Source organism: Paralichthys olivaceus, chromosome 23 (assembly GCF_024713975.1).
Source record: "Paralichthys olivaceus isolate ysfri-2021 chromosome 23, ASM2471397v2, whole genome shotgun sequence".
Classification (NCBI taxonomy): Eukaryota; Metazoa; Chordata; class Actinopteri; order Pleuronectiformes; family Paralichthyidae; genus Paralichthys; species Paralichthys olivaceus.
This window is the reverse complement of record NC_091115.1, coordinates 2,431,825-2,448,977: the sequence shown is the minus strand read 5'-3', so window position 1 is coordinate 2,448,977 and position 17,153 is coordinate 2,431,825. Positions and strand designations below refer to the sequence as shown.

The following is a 17,153-nucleotide window of genomic DNA, read 5'->3' as shown; positions in this document are numbered from 1 at the left end:
CCTTTTCCACTCCGCCGCTTTGGGAAGCAGCTGATTGGACGGATTTGGCCGCAGAGGCTCGGATCGTCCCCACGCAGACGCTTTGAAAGCACTTCAGTGTTTTTCAAGTGTAAACACGTAGTCAGCGTGGAGCGGTGGAGGGTGAGGGTTCACTTCCCTCACCCCAACTTCCCTTTTCCTTTATTTCCACTTCTCCCTCTTTTCCTCTCGTAATGTCTTTTTCTTTTCTTTATCTTTTTATCCCTTTCTTTGCCCCTCCTTCTCACTCCTGTTTTCTTTTTAATCATTACTCTCTCTCCTCTCTTGTTTTCTGTCTCTCTTCTCTTAGTTCCCGTCACTGTCTCTTCCCTCCCGTCCTTTGTCTTTCATCTCTCGTTACTTCCCCTTCTTCTTTTCCTTTAACTCAATTCACTTTCCTCTTTGCTCTCCTTCTTTTTCTGTTTTTATTTCCCTTTAATTAATTGTCTTTTTGTGTCCTTTCTATTTTTTCTCTCCTCCCTCTCTGCATCACCATCCCCACTTCATCCTCATTTCCTTTTCTTGCCCTCCCATTGCCTTTTCTATCTTTTTTCCAATTTCCCGTATCTAAATTGCTTTTCCCTCCTTAATTTCTACTTCCTTTCTTTCATTCCAAGTTTGTCTGTCACTTTTCTTTCCTTTCTTCCAGTTCCCAAACTCTTACTTGCCTTTGCGCCCACTTTCCCTTTTTTTCAAGTCTTCACACTTCTTTTCTTTCCCTTCGCCAGACGGATGGCAAGAGACGACTTCGCAGCAGCAGCTCTCTCTCTCTCTCCATGTACCCTCTTTTTTCTCCTCCCTCCATCTCTCAAAGCGGCTCAACACCAATTCCTACATGCATTTGTCAAAGGCTATCTCCCTCATTGAACATACATTTTCCAGACAGTTATAAGGAGAAGAGGAGCAGGCAGGAGAAAAAAAATAAGTGGGTTAGAGGGGAATAAAGAAGAGATGAAGCCGAGAGAAGAAGAGGAGAAGAGAGTGAGAGAAGGCAGAGAGACAGAATGAGACAAATACAATCTACTTCCCACATCAGAGTATCCGGGCTGTGCAGATGGTGTGTGAGACACTGTGAGTACATACGTGTGTGAGGAGGCGTGTGTTGTGTGTGTGTGTGTGTGCAGCCTGTATGGCGGCGCCGGGCTGCACCAGGCTGGCGTTGGCTGCGTCTAATTGAATGCTCATTGGTGTAATTGAAGCCTCTCGGCTCGGCGGCTCCTCGTGTTAAAGACTGGGACCAGATGTCATTCAGCTGCCTCACATCTCCTGCCAATCACTAATGCTCGCTCTCCCTCTCGCAGATGGGAGGACGAGCGGATCTCCAGATTCAGACTCCGTTACTCACCAAATCTCGCAGCCTATTTATTTGTTCCGGATAAGGTGGAGAACAAACTCAAAAAAAAAAAAAAACAGCCACAGGAGGAAAGTGAACGGCCTTAAAACTCGAGGGGACGCGACACAAGACAAGGCTCGACACAAACTCCCATCAAGCTCAGATCGTTTATCGTCTCCCTGCAAACTAAGAGCTGAAACCTTCCAGACAGAAAAAAAAGCAAAAGAAGGATGGGAACAGAGGAAGGAGAGACGAGGGGACAGATGAAGAGATGATGAGAGAGAGAGAGAGAGAGAGAGAGAGAGAGAGAGAGAGAGTGAGAGAGTACGGGTCCCTGAAAGTCTTAAATTACCTGAATTTGAATTTTATTTCTTAAAGACCGATTTGTATCTTGCTCAGCGCTCGGAGCTCAAATTAAAACAGAACTGGGTTAAAACAATACGCGTTTTTTTATTGCATTAGCTTCACCTAAGAGATTCACACCGTCCCTTAACACTCGCTTTCCTATTTCCTTGTGTCCTATTTCCTACTCAACCCATTTCTGAAGAAAACGTCTTGAAACGAGTTTATTTCATTCTTAAATTTTGGCTTTAAACTCAAACGGCGGAAAATTGAATTCAGAGTTTATTAAAAATTGAATTTTAAAACCTTCAAAATGCAGAAATCTTTAATAATTTCAAGCTATGGTCACTAACACAGAGGATCTGACAAAGTTAAACAACATGAGCTGAAATAAGTTGAAATATTACTAGATCCAAACTAACGTTAATTTAAAGCTACTTTCATTTCACTTCAAAATTAAAAAGACATGTTTCTGCAGCATGTCAAGTCTCTGTGTGTTTTCTCTCTTTCTCAGTAAAACTACAAACAAGACTCATGTGGATAACTGACAGCTGATAACTCCGGTTGTCTGGGAGAAAGATGAAGACTCCCCACTCGTCTTCAGCTACAGGGAGGTGCTGCTCTATGTGTGACTCTGATACTCCGTCACGTCTGGATCTTAAATCTCGTGCGTTGAAACCTGCAGGAACCCTGAGTATGTGTCGTCTTCCTTGTTGTGCAGTTTGTTTGTACACGCCTGCTTTTGTCCTCAGATTTTAATGATATGCTTATTTTCATTTGAAGCTGCGGATGCAAAGATCAGAGACCCCCCTCGCAGAAACAGAACAGTAGATGGCGCCAGCCCGCAGTGCAACGTCTCCACCACAACAGCCCACTTTTTTTAACCATTTTCTCCGGCGCCTTTACTTTTCCTCCTCGCTGTGATTCATCCATCCCTGACAAAGCCTCGGTGTTACTGTTACACGCCCAGGGCACCGCTCTTGTCTGGCCTCATTAAAAGATCAAGATAAATCTTAGCAACAGTTAATAAATCTTGAGGGCAAAGATCTCTCCCTACTCCAACGCGCGAGTTCATCTGTTATGCTCTTTGGTCCTCTTTTTAGAAGTCTGTGAAAATAAAAAAAATAACAAGAGAGGTGCAACAAAGAGTGGATTGCCACAGTGGATCGTGTTTCCAGGGGAGTTCATCGACCGATTTCTTTTTTCTTTTTTTTTTTCTTTTTTCTTTTGGACTCACCGGCCATCTGCTGGATCCCGCTGAAGGCTCCCAGGTTACCGGAGGAAGTTGCCTGCTGGAGCAACTGATGGAGAAAGAGAAAAGAGAAAGAGAAAACATGAGCGACAAGGCAGGAAAAAAAAAAAAAAAGGGAAAAAGGAGAAACACAGTGAGCTGAGTGGAAACAGGAAGCTTTACACGTGTCTATACGATGCTACGCCGGGAAGCTAAACTCGTAATGAGCGGTTTAGCGATGTGGTTTTTGCATCAGCGCCCGATGAGTAAATGAGCTGCTAATATAGTTTGATCTCTCCTCTAAGCGAACGCTGTTTGTGTTCCACCGTGATTCTTCCAGACAAGTTGAGCATGAAAGCTATAATCTAACTGACTAATTAGATTCCAAAACAAAAGTGGAATACTGATGCTGTCAAAAACTCATCGTTCAAAGACTCAAATTAATGGCAAATTAACATCTTGTTGTGTGCGGGCGAATTTCTTTTTCCTCCAGAACAGACGACTGAAAAATCTAAGATTCACAAAAACCTTTTTTTTTTATTTTTTATATCTCATTATTATTAATTGTACCCATAAAAAAACAAATCAATATCCAGTGAAGACGGGACGTTTGTCTGAGCTCTGCTGACAAGACAGGTGCAAATTGCAGTTTGGATATAAAAAAAAAAAAAAAAAATCAAATCCTGCAGCCTTTTTGAGACGTTTCATTTAAAGCTTAATTTGGAAGCTGAAGAGCGATGAGTCGAGTGTTGGAGCCAAAATCTCTGCACGAGACGAGTCCTGAAAAGGCTGAGGACTGTGGAGCGAGGGCGAGAGAATGAGGCGTCTGAAAACAAAGAAACTCAGTAAGTTCCCAATCAAACAAATTACCAGACGAGCTTCTGCTGCAGCCGCTCGCAAATTGGGGGATTTGTGGACTCCCGGGGGCCCCGCAGCGTCCCCCAGACAAATACCTTTGTGTTTAATTCCACAAGAAGCTCCAAGAATTTATCACAATTATAGCTTCTATTGGAAAATTACTCTGAAAACAGGCTTCAGCCTTAACGGCCGTGTTTCCATCGTCGTGCTTCACAATCTCAGAAAAAAACCATCTTTAACTTTAAACAAAATATTTTTCTCTAATGGGATTTGAAATGTTCAGTGTAAGAAGTGGGGGAATTCTCTTAAGCTATGATATAGTGAAAATAAATAATGAAACAATAATACTACTAATAATAATAAGAAAATGTAATTGTTTTATGTAAGATTGTCAAAATGTAGAGATGAAGGATCGAATATGAATTCTGGTTTTGTTCAATATTGAAAAATGAAATGTCCTGTCACTGTAAAAATAAAAATTGAGTAGACACTAAAGAAATACTTCGTTTGCGATCACAATTATTTCTGATCTTGATATAAAAACCTCCATAAGAAGTATTTGTAATATTTACATGATTATTTCAGCATGAGAACGATGATCAATAGAATCGAAATGAAACCTTTTGCAGGGAGAATTAAATTTAAATGTTCCTTGGTGGTAAATCACTGAGATGTATCTTTCTATCCAGAGACCTCATTTCCCCACCAAGCGCTCTCAGGAGGAGGATGGAGGGAGGGAGGGAACAGTGGCAGAAATCAAAGAACAGAAGAAAGAGGGGAGGAAAAAGACGTGTTTCTGGACTTTTTCAAGTTGAATGTTTTTGGTTTGGGGCACTGACTGCGGCGGCGTTGGCCACGGGGCTGCAGTAAGGGGTGGAGGAGGAGGTGGTGATGATGGTGGGCGACGCGGCGGCTCTCCTTACAGCCAGATACTGCGGGGTGAGGCCCCCCAGGCCGGTCAGGCTCCCCCAGGTGGTCGCACTGTTGAGCTGCTGCATCTGCTGCGCCAGCTGCTGCTGCAGACGCCGCTGCTCCTTGTCCTTCTGCGTATCGGCGAACTTCACCACGATGGGAGACGAGCAGCCCTGAGGGGGGAGGAAGAGGAAGAGGAGGAGAGGAAGAGGAGGAGAAGAAAACACAAGACAGAGTTATGGAACTGGAAACTTAGTTCAAAATAAAGGCGGCAAATAATTAAATGATAATGATTAATATTTTGTTTCCTTATAATAAAGTCAAGCAATTTTCTGTATGGGACATTTCTATGATGACACACACACACACACACACACACACACACACACACACACACACACACAGAAGGATTTACAGAACTGATTCCACAAAGACCAATCAACACACATTTCCATTTTAAAAACTGTGCATCAGCAAAAAAGTAAAGAAAAAATAATCTATTTTCAATTAAAACCTCCCTCACACACACCAACACATGCACACACATGCACACACTCGCTGACACGGGACACACACACGGAGTCACAAAGTAAACTCGACTCTAAATCCAGTGGGGCTTTCGTCTTCCCCCCACAAGGGCTCAGTTATCTCTGAGTCCAGAATGGTTTCACCAGAAACAGATTTCCTGTGTTCTCCAACTATTTCATCACCTCGCACGGAGAAAGACTTGGTGTGTGTGTGTGTGTGTGTGTGTGTGTGTGTGTGTGTGTGTGTGTGTAAGAGAGAGAAAATGAGATAAAGTGACTGGGAGGGCTAAAGAAGAGGTTGAGAGGGTAAGAGGTAGATTTCGAAAAATTTACAATTAGAAGTGTGTCTGTCTGTGTGTGTGTCTGTCTGTGTGTGTGTGTGTGAGTAACATATCAAACATCTAGTACACACTCGTACTGACAACTATAACATAAAAAAAAAAAATCCCACAATGCACCTGATTAAAGTTGCAGCAGAAGCACAGCGAAGCCGAGGCGGTACGTCACAATCTATCACACCTCGGCGTTACTCACACTCTGCAATCAAAGCCTAACTAGCGGCAAATCTGTGTGAAACAAAGGCGATCTGCCACCGGAGGATAAAAAGCTTTTGATTGAGACGTTTAGTTTGAGACTCAATCCCCCTCAGCGGGGGAGAGACGGGATTTATTTTACAGGTAGAGCAGCACAGTCAGAATTCAAGTGTGTGTGTCTGACGTTAGTCTGCATGCATGTGTGTATCGTGTGAGCTCGCTAAGTTAATTAAATGGATCACGTCTTTCATCAGGTGTTTTTTTGGACACAGGCTGAAAATAAAGATGGAAGACGTGATGGTAGAATCATCTTGATCGCCCCCTTGTGGCTTGCGTATAGTATACGTCATAATTCCTGCCTCCTCCATGTTCATATCCCGGATCATTTTACGATCAACAGGAGGAAGTGGAGACATGACGTCCATCTTTATCTTTATGCTGCATTCAGCCACCAGGGGGCGATGGGGATGAGTCTTACATATTCTTATAATAGTTAAATAAGACACGACCAGTCAGATTGTAAATTTGCAATAAGATGAAAAATAAAGGAAGTAAAAAAAAAACAAATAAGCAACATCCTGGCAGGTTGTGTTTTTCACAGTGTGTGTGTGTGTGTGGGGCCGGGGCTCGACTCTATCAGCTGAATGAGCATGTCTCCTGTCTGACGACGCCTCGGCCGTATTTACTCCGCCTCTCCACCAGTCATTTTCCCGCTTTACTCTGACCGCTGACAGATAAAGGAGAGGAGACGATGGGAGAATTGCATTCAGAGGGGGTGTCAGTTCGGGGGCCTCGACACTGCAGTCGATTCCCCCTGAGACGGGAGCTCCCTATCCCGCTCTGCTAAATATCTCATTACTCCAGCTGACACCCAGCGAGCCGGGGGAAATTCAGCCCAGAATGAGAGTCCTGCCCTGGGAGAGGGGCCGGGGGACGAGGGGCCCCTGCGCCCGCTGATGCCGGTTCTGCCGCTTTAAAGCAGCACGTTGAATTTTTTTTTTAAGGCCCGTTTGTCAACTTTGGCCTGAAACGAGAAGACGAGCGGAGAAAGTGGCGACTCCAGCCGTCGGTTGGTTTCACTCAGGAAAACAAATCGCGATTGATTTCACCAGAGGGGCATTTTTAATAATTCATCCCAGATTAGTAACAGCTTGAACTTTCATTCATCAGACGCTGCGTGACTACATATACAACAACATCGCTGACCAATGAAAAATCCTATTTACATTCATCCGAGGACGACATTGAACTGGATGAAGTATTTACCTCAGATATATTTATACTTTATAATCAAGAGTAGTTTTCAGTTCTGCTTTTTACAGATCTGGACTATTGTTATATCTCGGTTTTATGTCATTCTAAAATAAATGACAGATTCCAACCCGGAGAACACAGGGTGGAGTTTTATTGTGAAGGAGACCAGAACTAGAGAATCCTCATTAAAACGTGAATTTAGTTGTTTGCACTGTGAACAGATTGAAATCTCCGACATTTGTACTGCGATCGTTTCAGATCGTCATCGTCCATGAATCTCTTCGCTGATGTTTTATAGGTGTTTGTGTTGATGTGCGTCTGTGGAAAATCCTGCTGCTCTTCAATTATACCTCATGTTGTGTTAAAACTAAATCTGTAACGCAGCTGATTTGTTTTCAATTGGCCGCTATTGAACGACAACAGCAGGGGGCGATGTGATGGCTCTGGCTCTGGATGTACTTCACGAGTCTCCTGCACATTGTTAACACCTAAAAATACAGTGAGTTCAATAATAACAGGTGAGAGTGTCGTTCAGCGGAGGACTTCTCATTTACAGCCATGAACACTGTTCTTCTGTTTCGTCTTAAATAGTCTCTGGTTTCGTATTCTTTAATAATAACATGTCATTAACTCTGTGTTGGTGGTGAAGCATCCATTTATTTTTTTTTATCTGCAGACAGAGTCTCACCCGAGCTGCGCAGCTTTCACATCTTTAACAAAAATAAAGTTCTCAGAGGGAACACGTCTGTTTCTGTCTTAACGTCAGTGTTTTTTATCATTTAACAGGTCGACTGTCTCTTTAGCAAAACTTGTGTTGGATTTCTTTAAAACTTTTGAAGCCTCACTGAGCAACAGCGCCCCCTAGAGCGTCACGTCACCCCACCTTATATTAGATAACTGTTTAAATCTTATGTACAAACATATATATATTTATAATGTTAATATTAAGTGCAGTTATATAATTATTTTCTGCTCACCAAGGCTGTGGATGACTAGTTCTATTGTTCGGATCATTTCTACTTTTATTTTCTCTACTTGATTTGTTTTATTTTTATTTGAACTCTACAGAGCAGCCTTGGCCGCAGTGAATGGTGCTTTACTAATCAATATACAAAAGATATAATTGCTTCTGCTGAGCTCTTCTTGTCCAGTTACCAGGATTTTATTTTTTTAATTTGATAAATGCAGCTTTGTTACTGAGGTATTATGAGCCTGGATGAATAAAAGTCACACTGGTGATTAAAGAGCAATACAGGGTCACGATCAAAGTCGGACAATTAAATGTTCCTCAGGAGTAAAGGGGGAAACGTTGAAGGTTTTCCTGGTATCACACTCCGCCTGTGATTGACAGATGAACACGATGTCATGACAACCTGTGGTCTCAAAATGACACTGCGGACGCAGCAATAAGCTTCTGGTGTAATTACGATATCCAAACTTATAATGATGTAATTGCAGCTTATTGGAAAAGAGAAAAACCTCAGCACCTGCTTCAAGGCTGCGGTTTGACCTCGTCCGCACACGGAAAAAAACTTTTGTCCGAGACAGAAGTTCCAGACTTAACCACGACTGCACTCAGCCAATAAACGCTGCCGCGCTCCCTGAGGCCGAATCTTGCAGAAGAACCACGAAGAGAGCATTACACATCACTTCCCATCTTTCCCAAGATGTTTAGAAGCACTCACACAAACTGAACTTATAAGCTCTGGTCGGTTTACCTTGAAAATCAATCTCACATCGCTTTCAGGAGAGTTTATGTGCTGTGAACCTTCTCCGTCTCGTTTATTTACCACTCACGCAGCCTTTAAATGTCAAACCATGTCGTCTTCCGCTAACTAACGGGACAGCAGGAGGCTGTGTTAGCGGCGGGAGTTCTCTGTGCACGTTGCTTTGACCTAATGTTCCAAAAAACACGCCAGAAAAACACGGAGAGATTCACAAACTGCGCCGTGAACTGAAGTCTAGACGTGTTCCTGAAATTTTCCAGAGGGACCGTATGTAGAATGCAAACGTCCAATTTAAGAATGTCCAGAAAAAGTGGACGTGGGAGAGGAAGTTATTGAGAATGAGATTTAAAAGCTTTTGACGACGCCTCACCTGAATGTTTCGGACATTTTCCTGTGTCCAGGGATGTTGAGCCTCGCCACAAAGGTTCCAGTATTAGTACTACACGCCGGGTACCCAGGTTCCTAATGTGACTCGCTCCTGGGAGGATCCAGCTTTTTATACGTTGTCTAACATCATCCTGTGATTAATCTCATCTCATGTTTTTTGTCCGTATCCATCGCTTCTCTTCACCACAGCTGACGGAGATTTCAACACACCGCTCTCACGCTCTACTCAAGCCCTTGTCTGAATGTGCTCGAGCGATTGTGTGCGTCCGTGGCGACGGCGTGTGCGGCGAGGGCAGGATAACGTGCGAGTGGGCCTCTAAGTGTCATGTGGAAAAAAAAAAAATGTTGATGGAACGCGGCGCAGAGGGAGCTGAGGGCTAAATGAGTCTTTATAACTGGAGTGAATAATGCAAAGCACAAATCAACACAAACCCAACACAATGAAGCCGACCCACTTCTCTTCAAATGTCTTCAGAGGTTCGACAGTGAATTACCTGTCTCGCTCATATCCACTTTCATTACGGCCTGACATTCAGCCAGCCAACGTGTGTGCGAGCGTGTACCTGAATGTCACGCCGTAATGAGAATGGATATGACAGTGACAGGGCCATCGACGAATTGGACGCCCGGGCTGCCTCCCCTTTTTTCTCTCCGTGACATGTGCCGGGAAACACACACAAACACACAAACACACACCAACACTCAAACGCACAATCTTACTCTATCTAAGACAGTTGGGTGCAATAGAGCCAAGACAATAACCAAACTCTATTTACCAGACCTCATTCCCTCATTCGGACCCAAAGTAATTACTTTTAAATTGCAAAACTGAGTAACATTAACAAACGGATGCGGCAATTCAGGTCCGCCTGGGGCTAGACAGCTTGTTTTCAAATGGAAATGAAGGTATTTTGCCATTGTCCACTGCAATATCGCTGTGTTACGGTTTAAGCCTTTTTTTTCCGTGTGCCTGATAAGAGCAGGGGACACTGGCAGTGTTTACTCGGCCCATTGTGGCAGACGACTGCTCAGAGCGAGGATAATTCTGGCTTAATATCAACGCTGTCGGAGGAGAGTGTCATTCCTTCTCCTCGGAAAAGACAGAAACGCCGCTGCTGCTGCTGCTCGGCCACGTAAATCAACACTTCACCGATGCACACGGGACGACAACGAAACCTCGTGCAAACACACACGTGTGCGCAGGCGGACGGAGGGCGGAGCGTGCATTTTCCCCGTGTCAGGGTCACAGCACATCAATAGCAGCCATGATTACCATGATCAGCTCTAATGAGGGGGCGACGGGGTGAACGCCACTCATCTTTTTCCTTTAACACAGCTTGTTATTACCAGTTTTTGTCTCCCTGTCTGACTCACACACGCACAGGCGCTCACAGTTGTCGCCGTACACCATGTAATTCTCTCCCAATCGCAGCCCTGTCATCCCGCCCTGTCGCCAGCCTGACAATGCTGACAAGGGCGCCCCCAAACCAGGAGGAGGGGACACAGAGGAGCGGCGGCCAAGTCGCCCATTAAGGCCCGGGCTGGGGTCGCCGTGCAGCTGATGAGGTCTGTAATGTCACCTGGCCGCCACGGCTGTTGTGTCGGAGGTGCTGCTCTTTGTCGCGGTTTTTTGACACTTTGGCAAAGGTTCAGAAATCCGGGACCAGAAAAGGCGAATAAGAGAAAAGACCCAGATCAGACTGAATCTGCAGCTTCTGCCAAACAACTCTGCTCCTTCTATAAATATTCCATCAAGACTTTTGAGACAAAGCAACGTTTCGTAATCTGGTGTTAAGAGTTAAGAAACCTCCGTGTCAGCGCTTTAAAGACCAAACTCCTCAGAATCAGTATCATCTATTAAATCCGTCCTGAAAACAAACACCTGCTGGAAAGCCTGTCCTGATTTTATCTGAGCTGTTTGTATATTGACACCGAAGAAGGTTTTCATCCCTGAACTTCAGTTCATTCGTCGTTACCATCAAACTCGGTGGAAGAAATAAATTGTTTTACTTTCAAATCCAGATTAGTGTGTAAGAAAACTACGTGTATGTCTTTAATGAAACACATTTAATCACATTTGTTACCAGATTAAAAAACAAATTACATGATGCGTTCAACGTGGTTCATAACGCCACTTAGCTTTTCAACTGATTTATTTATATGATGAAGTTAAAGTTCCTCTAATCCGAGCTGGGCGACCATCATTCTCTGTATATTGTATATTTGTTATTCATATTAATATCAGCATAATAGATTTTTAAGGGGTTTATCCACTTCTCCACAGATGAATATCTTGATTTTTAAAAAGGGTTGTATATTTACACTGACTTTTAATTTCATATATAAAGGGTTATTAACGACCAAAGGCAGATTTGAACTCACTTACATTAACATGACTTTCAGTTTAGAGTCGCTGTAGTCGTGTTATGTTAATATAAATGGTACCAGGCCTAAAAAAAGAGACTTTAACAGAGGGGAGACTCGAGGACACACACACACACACACACACACACACACATATTCAAACACAAGGCCGACATGTTAAAGTGTCACCACAATGACAGACAAGAGGAGCAAGAGAAAGAGAGAGTTAAAGAAAGGGCGAGAGTACAGTACCTCCATAGTCTGAGACTGGTGCATGGCTTTGATTGCATTCTGTGCCATAGCTCTGGTGGAAAACGTGACAAACGCACATCCTGTAGGGAGGGAGGGGAGGAGAGGAGGGAGGGATGGAGGGGCAGTGGAAGGGAGGAGGGCAGGAGGAGGAGGAGGAGGAGGAGGAGGAGGAGGAAGAGGAGGAGGAGGAGGGGGGGGGGAGACAAGAAAGAACAAAAACAAGACACAAGGGTTGGACACGTCGTCGTTATAAATAAAAACAGAGATTGATACAGAGAACAGCTCACAGGTGGACAACATCGTTCTCAAGTCGCTGGAAGAAACAACAGCGGAGAAATGAGCACAGTGTCATGACAACCACGACCCCTCCCCTCCCTGACCCCCGTCCCACCACCACAGGACATCTGAGACGACCACAATCAACACAATCTGGGTCTTTTGGATCTGCCGTCCCCTTCATCCTCCTCCTCCTCCTCCTCCTCCTCCTCCTTGTCCCTCTCCGTCTTTTATTGTTTCCTCTGAATTCATCAACAGTGTAAATCATTCATTTGCTTGACCTGCGTCTGATCGAACAGGAGAGACGGAATATCTGCAGGAGCTCAGGGAGACGGGAACCGGTGAGAAAATCATAAGAATTCAGTCGACAGAGAAACGAAGGAGACGCAGGAAGAGACGAGAGGAGGCGTGGCTGACCTCCGCTGTGACTGACGCTGATCCGAACCAATCGAGACGCAGCGGCTGGCGGTTTTTTGTTTTGTTTTAACGGGAGTTTGTTATCGGTAGTTTGTGGGCGAGAGGGGGGGTGTTTGTCTGGCTGGTTAGGGAGTGATCAGAGGAGATAATGTGAGAAGTGCTCCGTCAATCCCCCGGGCTAACAATATGCTAACAAACCCACCAAGCCATGTTAGCGCAGCCAGGCCTGAACTGATTACACACATGCTCGCACAAACCAACACCACACTTAGACACACACACACACACACAGACACACACACGTTCAGTTTCGGCCGACAGACTCGTGGCTTGGCAGGAAGAGAAAGCCTCCGTCATCTCCCTGGGTTGTGTGGATTGGTTGAAAGGGCAGAGAGGAAAAAGAGGGGAGGAATTGTGAGGAGGGAGAATGCAACAGACAGGGGGGAGAGAGAGAGAGAGAGAGAGAGAGAGAGAGAGAGAGAGAGAGAGAGAGAGAGAGGGGAAGGAACGACAGATGAGTGGAGCAATAGATGTGATCATTGTCCTCGTCCACCTCCATCAGGAGTCTGTGATAGAACGAGGCCGAGAGAGGTGAGTTTTAAATCCGCGACACAGATTTCACCCCGAGGAAACCCAGGAACGCCCCTGGAGAGGAAACGCATCGCTATGGTAACAGTTGGTAAATCGTGTGTTTGGACGACACCTTTAGGATTCCCTCGTCAAAATAAAGCTGCCTTCAGAAGTGAACTGAAGTTTTTCCTGCTTCGGATCCTTCACAAATACAAATATATTTCTGTCCTTGCTCACTGGAAGATCACAGCTCACAGACCCCATCAGTGGCTTCACATTAGAGATGTGGAGAAGGTGATAAAGAGACAGTGAAGGTTATCAGATGTTGTGGCGCCGACCTAGTAAACATTTTGATGTGTCCTTTACTGTAGATGGGACATTCGGGAAAAAAAAAAGGGGTCATTTTTTCTGAAAGTCTATTTTAGACGAGCTACAATCTGTCATTTAACAGCTTATGTTGGAGGAGGCTGCTCCGTCCTCTGCGGGGGGCCGTGCCCCAGAACTGGTTCAGTTCTGCGGGGGATCGTAACGCCGGTCAAGCTACCGCATCATTGGTTGTCATCTAACGGGAACTCCTGGGTTCGTCAGAATAAACCCCCCTCTGCCTAAAAACAACACATTTCTATTATTAGCCAGTTTCTGCAGCTTGAACCTTGAGGCTTCTAAATAAAGAATTCCTCAGCGTCGGAACATGAATTCATTAATGTCAGAGCTGTTAATGACAAAAAGAAAATGAGAGTGGAAGCCGTGCTTTTCTGGCTGGTTGGTGCTTGTCTTATTTTTCACGGCGCAGAGATGGGACTTGGCTTGAACGCTAAAAATACCTCACGGGCCGCATTCTGTCGTCAGCAGAGAACCAAACAGTCCTTTAATAAAAGTAGGGTAGCTCCCCAGGCCCGGCCATCCACTGGTGGTGTGATCCATATTTTATTAATAGCGGGATGGCGACGCGCTCCTCTGATTGATACCGCGATTTAATAGGCGCTCAGCAGCGCGGCTAGGTGGGACTGAGGACCTCTGGGAGTTGCAGGCACAAAGAAACCCTTAAAGACACGTTCATCCCCGGCCTGGTTATAGGTGTGTTTATTTACTATCCAGACCCAAACTGGACGACCAGCATCTTCTCTTTGATTTCGCGTGAGCCGCTAAGTGGTTAATATTAGCTCGACAGAAACAGGGATGTGGCCAAAGCGCCTGAAATATTCATGAGGACAAAAGAGAGAAGCTGAGAAGGGATGGAAGAAGGAAAAAGGGGAAGGAAGGGAAGGATTTCCGGGAAAAAAAACGAGGACAAATTGATGCGAGAGAGGATTCTAGGACAGTCAGGGTGATTATAGAGACGGGGAGGGGGACGTGGGGAGTTTGAGTCGTTGGGTTCGAGGCAAAGATCGGTTCTAGATAGAGACGACCTTGAGGAGGAGGAGAGAGAAGAGGCACACTGAGAAAATAAGACTCGAGTCAACAGTAAAAAACATTCATAACGTCCGACAGGCACAGGAAAAAAAAGAAAAACGTGACCGACAGATCCACATGGAGTCTGCATGACGATGACAGCGACAGCTCGTGTGACAGGAGGAAGAGGAGGAGGAGGAGGAGGAAGAGGACGAGGCTCCATCTCCTCAGCACACAGAAACCACAGAGAAGGGGAAGGGGGAGGTAAAGGGAGTGTCGGGAGGATGAAATCTGGTGAGTGGGTTGACTGTGTGTGTGTGTGTGTTGATAAAATGATAAAAATCCACGCGATTGACAGGAAATCAGCGCCTGGACGGACTCTGGCGCCAAATACGCAAGTTCAGCGTTTGTATCCAGGATAGTTTAGCTTAATTTCTGTCGTCCACTTTTATTTACAGTCTTTTGTCTAAACGCAATAATTTGATGAAAAATAATGGAAAAAGGTTTCGTTAAAAATCGAGTTACGACTCTTTGTGAAGCCGCAAGAAACAAATGGAGAGGGCGAAGATAACAATAATTTCCTTCATGACTATTTTGTGTTTTATCGAAAATAAAAAATAAAACCGTGCTTTGAAATCTGCGGCCGATAGAATACGACCAACCCGGTTCCTCCGGCGTCAGTGTGGGAGAATCAGAGTGGCTTACAGTGAGGCTAAACTGGATCGGCAGGGAAGGTGAAGGGTATGAATGGAGGTTAGGAGGTCAGAGGAGGAGGAGGAGGGAGGTGTGAGAGCGAGAGGGGGAGAAAAATGAGAGAGAGGGAGGGAGAAGAGATATATAGAGCGAAAAAGGAGAATCATGTCTTCACAGTGTGGCCTCCAGGTGTCGCTCTCGTTCATTTGTATTCACTTGAGCATGACTCGTTCAAATCCTTGAAGGAAATCTCGAGCGTTTTCAGAGAAGCAGCCGCTCGACGACAGGATCTGATTCAAGGCTTTCGGTGCACAAAGAGACGATTACACAGATTCACTTCCACCGCTCAGGTCAGAACATGTCAGAGGAAGAAAATGTGAACGCTTCTTCTCTGAGTGTTTATTTGGCGTGCGGATGCTTCGTGCTTCAGTTTGTGTTCCTGTCATGCTGCCGACAACACATCTGAGTCGCTCTGCGGGGATTTGAAGCAACAACATGCAGGAAAGAAGAATATCTGTGCATCGCAGAATCTGGACAAAAAGATTTCTCTATTCTGAGGCTAATTAAACGAATAAACTCTGATTAGAACCAGATTCAAACTGGACCAGATCCACCAGATAAGATAAGAGTGTGGATACATTTGAAGGGTTTGATTTTATCATCACAAGTAAATGTGAAGTTTTTGACTCCTAAGTTTAGTTTTTTTTTTACAGTTTTTTAAGTTTACGTCTCCTAAAGTTTTAAAGCTTCCTGCAGCCAGACGACACCAATCACCACAGTTTACAGTAAACGTCCTCAGACGCTCTCGTGAAAAACGTCCAGGACGAGAGTAAAGGAGAAACATCTGAGAGGAAACGAGCTGCTGATTAAGCAGGAGAAACGTCTGAGGAGGTAAAACACTCAGTCAATGGTTAAACTAAACAGGAACAATGCTTTTAAATAACGACAATAATTAAAGATAAAGTTTTCCTTGGATGCATAGAAACAGGAATAATGAGCCCATCCTATTTATGATCAGTTTCTTTGATTTGAAAAGTTGTTTGTTGTCTGAGAAACAGACGCTGCTCAGACGCCGTCTTCAACCGCTCGGCTCTCGTCACAGTCGGAGGTGAACGCGTCCTCCGGGAGTTCGAGTCATGAGTCAAGTCGACACAATGAACCGCGGCAGCTGGAGGCCGCTCGGGCGCCAAAAAAATCACACGAGGGTCATCGAGTGTGGATGGAAGCGAGTCAGAGCGGCAGCCTCACCTCTGCTGAGTCCGTCGGGCCCCCGCAGGATCCGGCACTCCTCGATCTGTCCGAACGCGGAGAACATGACCCGGATGTCGTTCTCGTTGCACTTCTTTGACACCATGCCGATAAACAACTTCCTGTCTTCCACCGCTGCGGAGCCACAGAGAGGAGAGAAAGAGGACGACAAACAAACAGTGTGAATGAACCATTTCATTTAATGTGTCCATCTGATGTGTTCGGCACGAAGGAATAAAAACTTCGAATGTTCTTTCCACCCGGTTTCTGGGGTTAACCCTCACACTCTGCTTGAACTTGATGCAGTTAATATAAGCGGCACTGAGTTTTTTTCCGCTGGAAAATTAAGCTAAAAATGATTTTTGGGGTCTGAACCAGGGTAATAAACCTGTTTCCTAAAACCTTGAACTCAACTGTGCTCGAGCGTCTAATTGTCCTGGAACCCAACGTCTCTGAATCACACAACAAACGATAACACACGGACAAAATAGAAGAAGAAGAAAAAAAAAGATTAGTGAGAACAAAGAGACAGAACAAACACAACAATATAAAAAAAAAAGAAAGAAAGAGAAGAGACGAGATGAAGACAGACAGAGTTCATGTATTTCATCATGCCATCTGCAAGGCTCTGATCAATGTCTCATTATCACTTCAACACCAACTGCTCGCTGAGACTCTCCCGCTCGTCCTCTCTCACCCTCGTCCTCCCCTCCGTTCTTCCTGCCCCAGGGGTCTCTCACTTTCTCCTCCGCTGACACAATCCCTCCTTCTCAGGTGCAATCTCCAGGAACGAGAGGCGGCTGCAGGTAACGGTGTGTG

General features: G+C 44.9%; 1 protein-coding gene across 37 annotated transcripts in view; it reads right to left on the bottom strand.

Annotated features, from left to right (window-relative positions):
* The window catches only part of celf2 (cugbp, Elav-like family member 2), a 174,599-nt gene that overhangs the window by 17,620 nt on the left and 139,826 nt on the right, over positions 1 to 17,153 (bottom strand). For 23 of the 37 annotated variants that reach the window (XM_069519756.1, XM_069519763.1, XM_069519761.1 and 20 more), the window contains 4 exons: positions 16,335 to 16,469; positions 11,739 to 11,818; positions 4,622 to 4,867; positions 2,931 to 2,994 (listed from right to left, as the gene is read on the bottom strand). In XM_069519756.1, the coding sequence (XP_069375857.1) occupies positions 2,931 to 2,994; positions 4,622 to 4,867; positions 11,739 to 11,818; positions 16,335 to 16,469 (525 nt within the window). The remainder of the gene's footprint in view (positions 1 to 2,930; positions 2,995 to 4,621; positions 4,868 to 11,738; positions 11,819 to 16,334; positions 16,470 to 17,153) is intronic. The other 14 variants (XM_069519764.1, XM_069519765.1, XM_069519768.1 and 11 more) reach the window with 1 other exon arrangement.